Source organism: Anolis carolinensis, chromosome 2 (assembly GCF_035594765.1).
Source record: "Anolis carolinensis isolate JA03-04 chromosome 2, rAnoCar3.1.pri, whole genome shotgun sequence".
Taxonomy (NCBI): Eukaryota; Metazoa; Chordata; class Lepidosauria; order Squamata; family Dactyloidae; genus Anolis; species Anolis carolinensis.
Window position 1 is genome coordinate 157,629,315 of NC_085842.1, and position 14,415 is coordinate 157,643,729.

General features: G+C 40.4%; 1 protein-coding gene across 2 annotated transcripts; it reads left to right on the plus strand.

Annotated features, from left to right (window-relative positions):
* The first annotated feature begins 34 nt into the window (after positions 1–34).
* On the plus strand, positions 35–12,899 carry nabp2 (nucleic acid binding protein 2). 2 transcript variants are annotated; one of them, XM_062970932.1, is made up of 8 exons: positions 35–188; positions 1,939–2,023; positions 4,492–4,596; positions 5,266–5,404; positions 6,888–6,959; positions 8,183–8,264; positions 9,662–9,728; positions 11,191–12,899. In XM_062970932.1, exons 3-8 carry the CDS (start codon positions 4,518–4,520, stop codon positions 11,391–11,393), a joined length of 642 nt encoding a protein of 213 aa, XP_062827002.1. In that variant the 5' UTR covers positions 35–188; positions 1,939–2,023; positions 4,492–4,517; the 3' UTR covers positions 11,394–12,899. The 2 variants fall into 2 exon arrangements, with proteins under 2 accessions (XP_062827002.1, XP_016846714.2); XM_016991225.2 differs by lacking the exon at positions 1,939–2,023 and having other exon boundaries at positions 45–188.
* The last annotated feature ends 1,516 nt before the right edge of the window (positions 12,900–14,415 follow it).

Sequence of the window (14,415 nt, forward strand, 5' to 3'; positions counted from 1 at the left end):
AGCTTCCCATTGGCTGGAAGATTGGAACATTCCTGCATGTCGAACGGCAACTCGAGGTCGCGATTGGCTGTTCTGAACGCTGCAGGATACTTCCTGGAATGTCTGCGAGCCAACAAGGCTGTTTCCTCGGAAAAGTGCTGGGGGACCTTCTCGTGTTCAAAATGTAATTGGTTGCCTTGGAATTGCTGGTAAGGAAAATGCTTAAAAAACACACCAGTATCTTTGGTATTTTGGAAATAGTGTATAAATAAATGCGGACGCTGCAGGGCTGGACGCAGGATCCATGTTCTTTAAGGGTAAATCTCTGCCTGTCAGCACGTTTTAATAAGTTGTTTCATTGCAGTTTTTAACCCATTCATTCTTCTGTTGTCATTTTTATCGGGGTGTAGGAATTAACCGATCCGGAGTGCATCTCCATTGTAGAATGATTCGATTTGACCCCACCTGGGCTGCCATGGCACAGTGCTGTGAAATCCTGAGATTTGTAGTTTGGCGAGGCACCACCAGCATCCTTTAGTAAAGAAGGTAAAGAGCCATGCAGATCTACAGCTCCCATGATTCCATCGCATTGAGCCATGGCAGTTACCAAGCGGGGTCAAACCGCAGTAATTGCACAGTGGAGATGCAGCTTCAGCCACTTGGTGCTTTGCACAGAAAGGAAAGCTGGAGTCAAAAGAACTCACCAGATGGTCCATTTTGTTTTGCTTTTGATCAGAACTTGAAATTGACTAAAAACAAGGGAAGGTGTCTTTTTCTGAATTGTCCCCTGGATAATGATGCCGTGTTTATTATTATTTTATTATGACACAACAAACAAGATAGATATGCTGGATTTCGTATCACAAAATCACAAGTCGAACACTTCCCAAGTGTCTAGGACTGTGTGATGTATTTTCGGATGATGCGCGCAGATCCCAGTAGGGTGGCCTTTTGCAGTTGGCAGATTGTGATTTTGTCAATGTCTATTGTTTCCAAATGCTGGCTGAGATCTTTTGGCACGGCACCCAATGTGCAGATCATATTATTATTATTATTATTATTCATAATAATAATAATAATAATAATAATAATAATGTTATTATTATTAATGTTATTATTATTATTATTATATTTATATCCCACTTTTCTCTCTTAAAATAGAATCAAATCAGCAAAAATACTAAAAACAATACGCTATACAATGTGTTGTCGAAGGCTTTCATGGCCGGAATCACTGGGTTGCTGTGAGTTTTCCGGCCTGTGTAGCCATGTTCCAGAATCATTCTCTCCTGAAATTTCGCCCACAACTATGGCAAGCATCCTTAGAGGTGATACGGTCAGTTGGAAACTAGTAAGTGGGGTTTATGTATCTGTGGAATGTCCTGGGTGGGAGAAAAAACGCTCGTCTGTTTTTGGTGAGCGTGAATGTTGCAATTGGCCACCTTGCTTAGCTGCCAGTATTAAAAATTGGCTTCCAGTGTTGAAAAATTATAAAATAAGAACAGTACATAAAGAACAACACTAAAAAAGGGAATTCCAGACAGGAAACAATCAGGGACAGCTAACACCTCCCAATAAAGGATTCCCCAAGGCAGGAAGCAGTGAGGTTTTGAAGCTGCAAGGCTATGCAATTCTAATCAAGGTGGCCAATTGCAACATTCACACGAGCCTCAAACAGACAAGTTCTTTCTCCTACCCTAAACATTATTCCACAGATATATAAATCCACTTGCCTGGTTTTCCAACAGACCTCACAACCTCTGAGGATGCCTGCCATAGATGTGGGTGAAACGTCAGAAGAGAATGTTTTTGGAACATGGCCATACAGCCCGGAAAATTAACAACAACCCAATACAATATACAACTTAAAAGTCTAAAACACTAAAATAGAATTAAACTAGGAACCTTTCTCCTGAGATTTCAGTTAAAATAGCATCTTGTGTCCTACATTCAAAACAGGTAAAAATAGTCGCTGTGCGGACAGAACTGGAGTTGCAACTTTCACAAAATACCAGGATGGGTGTATAATTTGTATCATAATTATGTGAGTATCCATAACCATGGGAATAACAAGCGCAATAATGTTTTCTCTGTGTCTGGTTGGGAGCATAGGGTGGTGAATCTGGTTTTGCCTGTCCCCATCCCTGTAGAATCTGATTTGGGATCATTCAACTGAAGAGGTTGCAACTTCTCCTGCTTTTTAAAATGACTTATGTCAAAGACTGTAAATACAGAACAAGGGAATGTGCAACATGGTTTGATCTTGAGTTGTAACCAGTAAGGACACTGATGAGATTATCACAATCAGGGCCAGCTAACACCTCCCAACAAAGGATCCCCCCCGGGCAGGAAGCAGCCAGGCTTTGAAGCTGCAAGGCTATTCAGTGCTCATCAAGGTGGCCAACTGCAACATTCACACTTGCCTCAAGCAGGCAAGAGTTCTTTTTCCCACCCTGCACATAATTCCAGAGATATATAAATAAACCCCACTTGCCTAGTTTCCAACAGACCTCACAACCTTCGAGGATGCCTGCCATAGATGTGGCCGAATGCTTCTGGAATATGGCCAGACAGCCTGGAAAACTCACAGCAACCCAATATACTATTATTTAGAGTTTTATAGTCTGATAGCGATAACAACTTCTGTGACATCAGAATGGAGTTCTTTTTCAAACTAAAAATAACTATAGACATTTGTTTTGTTTTACATTCCTTTTTGTAGAGCAATGCTTAAAATACCCATAGGTATTATCTTTAAAAATTCCAAATGCCGTAAAGAAAAACCTAACAAAATAACTCCTGATGTATATAAATGCCCACCCAACCACCCAGATGATGCTGATATTGCATATGTGTCTGTATGTTTTCAGACCAGGACAATATAAAGGTGGTCTGAAACATTTGCCTTGTAGATTGTCATTGTGACTAATAATGGTTTCATGAAACTACTAAAGGATTTACAGCCTGATGATCCCAGACTGTGGAATTCATAGTCTGTACAAACTACAAAACACTTGTAGTTTGATCTTTGGTTTTTTTTAGCTGAATTTTGTTGTATTCATATTGGATCCCATGTTGTGAGAAACGTGGAATATGAACCAACTCATATTCAGATAGTTGCCAGAACTATGGCAATATTCTTTTTTAGATTTTGATTAGAGTTCATACTCAGGTCACAAAAAAAGCCACCAAAATGATCCTTGTAGTAAGTGTTTGTGGATTTAAAGTCCAAAATACCTGCAAGATTAAACATCCAAATCGACAAAACAGTGATACCTTTATTAGGCCAACCGAAAATACACAATGTAAGCTTTCGAAGCACCGCTTGACTTAGGCCCCTTCTACACTGCCATATAATCCAGTTTGAAGAAGATAATCTGGATTTTATATGGCAGTGTAGAAGGGTCCATTCTCATTGAAAAAGCGTTTTGAAAGCGTGCATACTATATTTTGTACGTGTTTGGTCTGCTATCCAGCTCATAGAGCTGGAGACAAATTTCTTCAAAGTTCAGAGTCCTTTATGTATGCATTATCTCATGTACGGAGCTTCCAGACAGGCCCTATATCCCAGGATTTCATCCCAGGTTTTCTGCTTTAAATTGGATTATATGAGTCCACACTGCCAGATAATACAGCAAAGTTGAGATCACATCCTGGGATATAGGGCCTATCTGGAAGAGCCCTACATTTTCAAAACAGTTTAGCCATCTCTGTTTTACATATACAGGATTCAACATTTTATTTTATAACAAAAGCTGATCTATATTGTTTCCTGGATATCTACATGTTTTTCATGAGTATTTTTGGATGCATACTGCAAGTCGCTTCTGGTGTGAGAGAATCAGCCATCTGCAAAGACGTTGCCCAGGGGATTCCCAGATGTGTTATGATCCTGTGGGAAGGCTTCTCTTTTGGTCAAAGGAAATCTAGTATTATATCAAGTTTTCTAACTTTGTGTGTGTGTTTTTTAAAAAAATACATTATAACTGTACCCCCAATTTGTTTCAGACATGATAAATAAATAAAATTTGTATTTTTGCTACAGATTTGCTGTTTGAAAATGATTTCCTCTACTTTTAATTCTTTTGAACACACAGCAGATTATATGAACAATTAAAATATTCTGTTTAACCACTACTGTAGGCACACTTCTGAAAAGTTTATGATTCTGTCCAGGTTTTTTATTGGTTTAGGTGTTTTTCCTGGTAGATTAAAAAAGTAGTAAGACTATAGATACTTCAATCTACAAGCCAAGAGTACAAGCTGTGGTTGTGGGATTTGTGGAAATGTAATGATAGAATGAACCACTCATATCAGGACAGTATGGAATATAACTTCTATGTCCTTAGTAAAAAAAAAAAAAGGGGGGGGGGCACAGGATTGAAATAAAGCAACAATGATTCAGTTCAGCATTAAAATAAAATAAAAACATTGTCCACTGTAGACAACATGTTTTTGTTTGTTCCACTTGCTACTTGTGAAGTCTTTTAAAAACCATAATTATTTGTTTAGACACTGGAAATCAAAAGCCATTCAACATGACAACAGAAACATTGGTGAAGGATATCAAACCAGGCTTGAAAAACCTAAATCTTATTTTCATTGTGCTGGAAACAGGTGAGAAAAAGAAAAGAAGGTGGCTAATTTATTTTTAAAACTCAATGCAAGATAGTTGGCAACCCAACGTGTATACTTTGTATACTGTTTTATTGTTTTCCTTTATTAATCATGGTTTGCATCAGGGCTTTCTTCTATCAATGTCATTTTACAGTACAATCATATACATGTGTACTCTGAAGTAGTTTGACTATTGTTAGTATTTGGAAAAGCTAGGAAGCAGATTGGCATATCCTCATGTGTCAGCAAGTGGAGTACTTCTTACTGAGGAATCTAGATTTTTTCTTGTACAGTATTCATATTCATGTATGGATAGGTATAGTACAATATTTTACATGTTGTTTGTATGATGTTCGCTACCATTTATGACCCTCACTGCTTGTGGAAATATTCTTTGGTTAGTATACATTGCATGTATTTTATCACATGCCAGACTGTTTGTTTTTGTTTTGTTTTTTTTTTTTACTTTTTGAGGGAACACTCTCCTTTCCATCTTTAAATATATATGTTATTTGTTGTTTTCTTTCTGGGGCTAAAGGACGGCCCATGTAAGTACTCCCATGGGATGCAATTGGGATGGGGCCATCATTGCTTCTGTCCATCCTTCTGGCACAAAAGCAGACACCCACTCTTTGCTCTCTTGACTTATGGTAACTTTACTATCACCAGGCAGAGTGACCAAGACCAAGGATGGTCATGAAGTGCGGACATGCAAAGTAGCTGACAAAACTGGCAGCATAAATATCTCAGTATGGGATGATGTTGGCAACCTAATTCAGCCGGGAGACATAATACGACTCACCAAAGGGTATGGATAATTTTGGATAGGGGTAAGGAACTTCAAAGAGGGGTGGGTCACTGAAAGTGACATCACATTACTCAGTTTTGTTTTTAGGCTATTTTCAGCTATTTGTTCAGGAACTGTATTGTTTTGGAGTTATGAGAACTACTCCAAACAGGTGGGTTTGAGAGGAGGAAAAATCATCCAAATACTTTTTGAAAAATATTACAGAGGTTGGGGGCATTATTGACCCCATGCAATCCACAGCCTGATGTTTCCAAGCCCCGATAAAGAAAATGAAGTTGTTCAGATACAGGACTGCAAAATGTGTATTTCCATCTTGCCTTTCTTCCAAGTTGTTTAATACTGTTTAATTTTGGTCAGGCTGAGTGGGATACTAGTCCAAGCGAAAAGGGGATTTGAATTGGGCTGGTCCTAGTCCTATTCACTATGCACTGACCTGTCTCAGTGCCAAATCCAAGAGAAGATTTGGAATACAACTCCCTTAACGCTCAGTTACTACGGTCCGTGGCCAAGGCAGGTACATATTGGCAATTCAGGCAGATGAAATAGGCAGCATTGTTGCCATGTTGGTAAGAACTTGGGAAGGTTATTTCTTTTGCTACTGCAGCTTCCAGACTCTGCCATGCAGCTTTGGTGATGGCTATAGCAAATGCTTATTTTAAGAGCAAAAGTGGACAACGTATAGCTTGTTGGATGCATACAGTTCTTGAAGCCCCAAATGCAGAGCTTGGGATTGCTCAGAAACTCCTCAAAGCCTCAAAATAAAAATTGGACTGATTTGGGGGTGATGTCTCCCCAAACCACCCAAAAGGCCACCCAAAATATTCAAACAGTGGCCAAAAAGGCAATTGTTTGCTCCCCTGAACTCTCCCACCTTTCCAAAACAGAATAAAGGGAGTAATTGGCCAAAATGTCCACTGGAGGTGATATAATTGAAATGTGCTGTTGTGGCTGGCCAGGCAGGTGCAGAAGAGCAATTGGCCACTGCCATGTTCACAGTTGTCCACCTATTCTAGAGAGTTAGCCTTGAAAACCCATTTTTCAATAATTTGATGTCAACTCTTTCAGCAGGAATGCTTAACAAAGCACTCCTAAATGTTTATACAAAAGCAGGTCATACTGAATTCAGTGGTGCCCACTCCTAAACAAAGTGGCATAAGAACACAGACTGGCTCATCCTATGTTTAGTGAGACTTAAAGACTTTTGCCTGATCATACCCACCTTTATCCAGAACTGCAGAGAAAAATTGTTGACTTAAAATGAAAATCCAACTGGATTAACATGCACATGTGGATGAAGAATGCGGCCTGTGTGCCCTTCTAGATGCCATCCTTATACTTGGCTGTGCTGACTAGGGCTGATGGGGTGTGAATACCAATAACATTTAGAGGGTCAGGTGTTGCCATTGTTCTGAATTGAACTAGCATATTTTCTCTGTTAAAGGTGTTTTGTGCTGCTTTTGATTGTGCATGTCTCCTTTATCAGGTATGCAACTGTTTTCAAAGGCTGCTTGACCTTGTATTCTGGACGTGGAGGAGATCTACAAAAAGTTGGAGAGTAAGTCCTAATCTTGTGGTCCAGAGTTGAGGATTGGGCAGGTGGATTTCCACTGGTGGTCCAGGGTCCCACTGGTAGACAGGGGAACCTCATTTGTCCTTAGGAGCTGAACCCACCTAGCCTCAGCTCAGATCACAGAATACTGGTGTGAGTTTCTTTAGCTGGTTTGTTTAAAAGATTTTAATATCCAAGGATCTTGGGGGGGGGGGGTTATAACAAAGTCAGTTTAAACAGGTAGAATAATTTTAACAGATGAAAATTAAATTAACAGTTTCAGAAGTTCAAATCTGACATTTGAAGAAGCTTAAGACAAGTTCAAATAATTGACATGTTCAGGTTTGAATTAAATAGATTGGCTGCAAAGTAGGAGTCTCAAGTACTAAAAAGACATGCTTTAGGGCAGTGTTTCTCAACCTATGAGTCCCCAGGTGTTTTGACCTACAACTTCCAGAAATCCCAGCCAGTTTACCAGCTGTTCGAATTTCTGGGAATTGAAGGCCAAAACATCTGGGGACCCACAAGTTGAGAACCACTGCTTTAGGGGGTGTCAGAATGACACCAGTGTGAGTGCTAGTTGGGCCTCCAAGAAGAGGGCTTTGCAGAGCTGTGGTGCCCTAATGGGGAAGTGTGGCCTCCACTGATAGTACAGATGAGTAGCCCTCCAGCAGGCCTCAGTTCTTGAAGTGGAGTATAGTTCAAACATAAGACTTGGATCTTCATGGACTTAGAGTACTGGTGATAATTTGGCATAGTGGCCAAATCATAAGAAAATGCTCAGCTACTGATTAGCAAATGTATGTAGTGTTTATAGACACATCTCTAGTTCTGGAATTCACTTGACATTGCTCCATATCTGAAGAATAGATACCTGCTACCCCTGAAGTGTCAGAGTTCCCACCTGTCTATACTACAACATAGACATTGCAAAAGTTATCTTTATATTTTTACTTTGTAATCTGAGTTAAATTCCATAGCATCTCCTCCTAAGCTGACTGTTTTCTTAATGTTTCTCTACACATTCCTATAAGGGAATATAACCTTTTAGAGAAGAGCCAAAATCCCTTTAGAGCAGAATCTCCTCTTGTAGTATACAACCAAATATAATTATGTTAGGCAATGGTTTCAGTTGTAAAAATGCCTTCATTAAATAGTAATGTTACATACTGAAGGGGAAATGGTTTAAAGGAGTAATGGTTGTAATTGGTGCTATCTCTTTGCCTCAGATTTTGTATGGTTTACTCAGAAGTGCCAAATTTTAGTGAGCCAAACCCAGAGTATGTTGCCCAGCAGTCACAAAACAAAAATGTGAGTATTGCCTTGAATGGTGTTTGGGAAGTGCAATGCATTTTGATGGTAGGATTATCTATCATTAGAGCCTATTCCTAACCCAGTCACAAGATTGATCTATACCACTATTATTTGTATGAAGTTATTGTTATTTGGGTTGTTGTGAATTTTCCGGGCTGTATGGCCATGTTGCAGAAGTATTTCCTCCTGAAGTTTCACCCACATCTATTGCAGGCATTTTCAGAGGTTGTGAGGTCTGTTGGAAACTAAGCAAGTGAGGTTTATGGAAGGTCCAGGGTGGGAGAAAAAACTCTTGCCTGTTGGAGGCCAGTGTGAATGTTGTAATTAATCTCCTTGATTAGCATTAATGGCATTGCAAGCTTCATGGCCTGGCTTCTTCCGGCCTGGGGAATCCTTTATACGGAGGATTCCACAGATATATAAACCTCCCTTGCTTAGTTTCCAATATACTTCACAACCTCTGAGGATGCCTGCCGTCAGGAGATAATGCATCTGGAACATGGCCATACAGCCCGGAAAACTCACAACAACCCAGCGATTCCGGCCATGAAAGCCTTCAACAACTTTTATTTTTCTTTGCCCTATGGAAGTGAAAGTGCTGATAAAATTTTAAGGATTATACAGCTTAACCATTCAGGAGTCAGCTCAATAAAGCTGCCTTTTAGATCCAGAACCTCAGGCTGGTTTTATACCTTTAAAAATAGAACTGCAGAAATGTTTCCCTTCTACACAATTTCTTGAAGCTACCAGAGTCTTTGCATGGTTATGGATCTGGCAGCCTTTTGTAGTTGCCTAAATGGATCTGCCTTGATAAGATGACGAAAATGTCAGCAACTTCCTTGACACACAGAATTGAGTGCTCCCCTTGCTTTGGGATACTTCCAGGATCCAGTCATACTACACAATTGCGGCATCATGACTCCACTTTAACTGCCATGACTACATCATATGAAAACCAGGGTTTCAAATCTGGTGAGAGGCACTAGAGGAATTCCCTGATTTAAGTTTTCTAAACCCCTCTCCCCACAAACTGCTAATTCCAGGATTTCCTAGGAGCTTGCCATGGTAGTTAAAATGAAATTCTTGAACTATTTGTGTGTAGTGTGAAAGGGCCCAAGATGATAACAACTTCAAAATTCCCTGGCCTATCTATATTACTATGGACATTTAGCACATATTTTGTGGAGCCTCTATTCCTCTTCTACATGCTGATATCGCAAATGGTTGTAACCTCTTTATACCATTTATTCCTAACTCTCCACCCCATCCCTATTTATGCAATTTGTATTGCCATTCATTCTATTTTGGTGAGACTTGTTGTCCAAGTGTCCTTTGTGTTTGTGAAGTCTGCATTAACTTAAATAATGTGAGCAATCTTTGGCTTTCTCTCATAGACGCAGAATGACAATGCAGCCCCCACGACCTCTCAGACTGTGCCAGGCCCCTCCACATCATCGGCAGGTAGGCACTTAGTACATTCATGCTACTCATCTAAGGAGAATAGAAGTCACATCTGGTCAATTTGGTGTGTTTCACCATAAGTAGGTTTGAAGGGGTTGTTGTGTGTTTTCCAGGCTGTATGGCCATGTTCCAGAGGTATTCTCTCCTGACGTTTCACCCACATCTATAGCAGGCATCCTCAGAGGTTGTGAGGTATATAACTCACAACCTCTGAGGATACCTGCCATAGATGTGGGCGAAACATCAGGAGAGAATACTTCTGGAACATGGCCATACAGCCCGGAAAACACACAACAACCCTGTGATTCCGGCCATGAAAGCCTTCGACAACACTTTGAAGGGGTTATTGTCCTGTTGGCATGGTGGACCACATGCTTACTAGAGAGTAAATCCCATTGTGTACAGAGAAAAGGAGTGGGCAGAATGCATCGATTGGGCTATTTTCATGGCCCCTAAAGCTTCAAAATAATTTCTTTAGGCCCAGGAAATTATTTTTTTAAAATAGGAAATGATAATCTCCCTATGCTCCCTAGAAGGCGTTTATAGAGGAAAATGTTGTTTTATATCGGGAGTGCAGTAGGGGGCTATATCCTCCCACAGTTGCCTACTGTTGACATGAAGAGATTTGCTTCTGAGTAAAACAACATTGCATTCTGCTTGTAGATTGCAACCAGAGTTTGTGAAAGTTAGTTTTTTGCACTACAGTTCCCAAAATCTGGGAGGTATTTCGAACTCTGGCTTTTAGTCTTGTTGTATATTGACCTAAAAATAAATCCCACTGAACCAGCAAACACTTGGCAGTAAACACTGCGACTTCAGAATGGCAGCAGAAAATAGCATAAGCTAGGCACCATCTATACTAGTGGTTCTCAACCTGTGGGTCCCAGGGGGTTTGGACCTACAACTCCCAGAAATCCCAGCCTGTTTACCAGCTGTTAGGATTTCTGGAAGTTGAAGGCCAAAACATCTAGGGACCCACAGGTTGAGAACCACTGATCTACACTGACCATTTGATGCAGTTTGAAGTTAGCTACCTTCAAACTGGGGTAGCCAGACAGCAAACAAATACAAAAGCACATGAACAAATGTCCTTAATGCGCATCAGTGCTTTGTGGTTTGTGCCCTCACTATCTGGGCCTCAAACTGGTTCCACAGTTTCCTTTGTCATCATCTACACGACCAAGCCACTTTCTTCAATACTGGTTTGAAGCTGCTTCAAACCATGGGGGCCATGTCACCATTTTGAAAGAGAAATGTAGGGAGAAAAACTGTTTGGAACCCATTTGCAAAACGTTGCTCTTGCAAGTAGTGTCCACTCTCTGAGCCCAGTTGTATATGCACTGAACACCCCCCCCCCAACCTGGCTAAATCCCATAAGCCTGTCATAAAACCCCAATTTTTAAAAGTTCATGTGGTCCTTTGTTCACTCTCTCTCTCTCTTTCTCTCTCCCCCTCCCGCCAGCCACTGACAACCAGAATGGCAATGGATTGATCACCTCTGGCCCCAGCAGCTCCACACACACCCCTGCAGTGCCCACGCACCCCACCAGTGGCCGCATCACCCGGAGTCAGCCCAACCACCAGAGCGGAAGTTCAACAGGGACAGGTTCCTCTTCCAATGCTGTCAGCAATGGCAAAGAGACAAGGCGAAGCAGCAAGAGATAACAGGCGAGGGATTAAGGGGTGCTTTTATAGCTCTTTCATCCTCTATCTGTCTGTTGTGCTACCTTTTCTTACCTGCTGATCAGTACTGAGGAGATGATACGGAGTAGAAGAGATAGAACCAGGCAGGTGCAGAGACTCTGAAATCAACTTAAGTCTAGCCATTCACATGTGCTTTGAACATGTGATGCTGCCCAGGGAAGATATATGATCTCCAACGTGTTTCTAGTGATGTTCCAGGTCAACTTTGTTATCCCCCCCAAGGATTTGCCATTTATGTACTGGCAGGAAATTAAAAAGTTTTAATTCCTTCTGTGTACCTCCTGTGCTATGGGCATGGCTCCTTGAATCAGTTCCTGTTTCCAACTCTAAAATCCTTAAAACATGACTGTGGATGCATGGTTACATCTATAAAAACTGCTTCAGGTTTTAGGATTGTGGGCTAAGACAGTAGTGTTTGACTGTCCAAGAATGCGTTAGCCCTAGGAGGCCTTGTACAGAGGAGGTATACATAAGCAAACAAACAATTTAAGCCCATTTTCCCAAGGCAGACTTATCCATTGTTAAAACTATCCCAGACTAGGATAATAAGAAGGCACTGTTTGTCCAAAGATGATATTGATTGGTATTACATGCATGTTTCTATGGATGTAAGTACAGTATGTTAAAAGTGCAGCGAAACTGTCAAGAAAAGAAATATTAGTTTTTTAAAGAATTTGTCATAGGAAACACAACATTTTGTTGCTTAATGAATGGATTATTTTGCTGAGAACTTGAAATGGGACTGTATTTTTATTTTAGAAGGCTTCAACATGGCTAATGTTTTATTTCAGAAAACTTAAGTGTGGCTGGTCTTGAGAGTTGGCATGCATTGGGATCGGTGACACCATTTTGGTTCTTATCCATTTCTAGATGTAATTAAGTCACAGGGGATGCATAGGTTGGCCAGGTCTTTGTATGAAATAAACCTTCACAGACTTCCCTGTGGCAGTTTTGTGGGAAATTTAAATTAATACTTTGCGCTCCTCATCAGATATACTTCTCCCACACACAACTTAAGTAAAGTGCCCACAGTCCACAAAAGTCTTGGTTTCAGTTATCTGAAAGATCACAGAAGAACTGCCTACATCAGCAAAGAGTATAATACATATTTTGAAAGGAGAATAGACTGAAATAGTAACACTACAACTTTTGCCAAAGTAAACACAATTTCTCCAAAGCCAATAATAGGTAAAAATAAATGTCTTAACTTTTTTGTAATTGTGGCTTAATTGCAAGTGCTGAACTATATTTTAAACTATTCTAAAATGTTGTTTTAACTTGCGGTTCTGGTCCTACCCTCCTCTGTTCTCCACTTCCAAAAACAATTCCTTGACTTTCTTAACTGAAAGATTTTGCTTTTCAGTGTGTTTTTAAATAAAGAAATATCACTATTGTCTAATTCTGATGTGGCTGTTTGAATGTAGCATCTATGAATGTTTGGAAAATAAATATTTTAATTGGCCTCTTGATCTGGTAAAAGTACCGTAATTGTGCGATTCCATTGAAACTAAGGATACGAGTGTTCATGTTGGCTTACAGATCTAGGACAAACGGACATAATAGCATAGCTAACAATATCTCAGTTGATATAGCAATTTGACATGTAGCAACTGTTTTAAGATTAGACAGCCTTAAGGGAAGTAATGTGAGTTATATGCAGCTCCTGGATAGGTTTACTCAGTGGTATGGAAAAGGTGGGCACATTAGGGGCATATGCAGATATGCCACTTTTTTTCTTTTTCTCAAAAGTTACGACATTTGGGACAGCTTGCCTTAGTCCTTTTTCATATCCAATTTCGAGTTGGTGTTGTGTGTTTGCTGTAATTAAATTGCATGGTGCTGCTTTCATGAGGCCTATTCACACCACATGATTATGGCACCACAATTCCACTTTAACTGTCATGCTTCCATCCTCTGAGTTGCTGGTACTTGTAGTTTGGTCAAGGGCAAGCGAATTCTGAATGCCTTTCTCTCAACTGCAGCTCCCAGGATTTACACTATGCAGTCATGGAAGTTGAAGTTGAATCATAGCACTGTAACTGTGTCGTATGAATGGGCCCCTGGATATGGAAATAATGTTTAAAATGTATTTTTAATATTTATGCCTCTTCACTCAAAAATTATTCATTAGCTGCAACAGGTCACACAAAAAGGATAAAAGCACAGCAACCATACCCAGCAACAAGCTCAGGGGCAATACTGTTCATATGTATTTTAGCAGTATCACTCAAAATATGTGAATTACTTGGCTGCTGTGAGTCTTCCAGGCTGTATGGCCATGTTCCAGAAGTATTCTCTCCTGATGTTCCGCCAATATCTATAGCAGGCATCCTCAGAAGTTGTGAGGTCTGTTGGAAACTAGGCAAGTGAGGTTTATATATCTGTGGAATGTTCAGGGTGGGAGAAAGAATTCTTGTCTGCCTGAGGCAGGTGTGAATGTTCCACTTGGCCGGCTTGATTAGTATTGAGTAGTCTTGCAGCTTCAAAGCCTGTCTGCTTCCTGCCTGGAGGATCCTTTGTTAGGAAGTGTTAGCTGGCCCTGATTGTTTCCTGTCTGGAATTTCCCTGTTTTCTAAGTCTTGTTCTTTATTTACTGTCCTGATTTTAGGTTTGTTTTTTTTAATACTGGTAGCCAGTTCTTTCTCCCAATCTGGACTTTCCACAGATATGCAAACCCCAATTGCCTAGTTTCCAACAGACCTCACAACCTCTGAGGATGCCTGCCATAGATGTGGGTCAGGAGAGAATGCTTCTGGATCGTAGCCATACAACTCGGAAAACTCACAGCAACTCAGTGATTCCGGCCATGAAAGCCTTTGACAACATACACATTAGATATGGATCCCATGTCTAAACCGTCAATAACTGAAGTTTCATAGATAACCTTCTACACATAGCCTTAAGATTACCTTTCCTATGATATTTTTAACATTTTGTGCACAAATGTGTCCCTGAACCACTTGAAGCAAAGGTGTGACTACCT

Coding starts and splice junctions, on each gene's coding strand:
- nabp2 (XM_062970932.1), top strand. CDS start 4,518: ATGACAACAGAAACATTGGTGAAGGATATCAAACCAGGCTTGAAAAAC. Junction 6,960..8,182: donor GATCTACAAAAAGTTGGAGA/GTAAGTCCTAAT, acceptor TCTTTGCCTCAG/ATTTTGTATGGTTTACTCAG. Junction 9,729..11,190: donor CCCCTCCACATCATCGGCAG/GTAGGCACTTAG, acceptor CCCTCCCGCCAG/CCACTGACAACCAGAATGGC.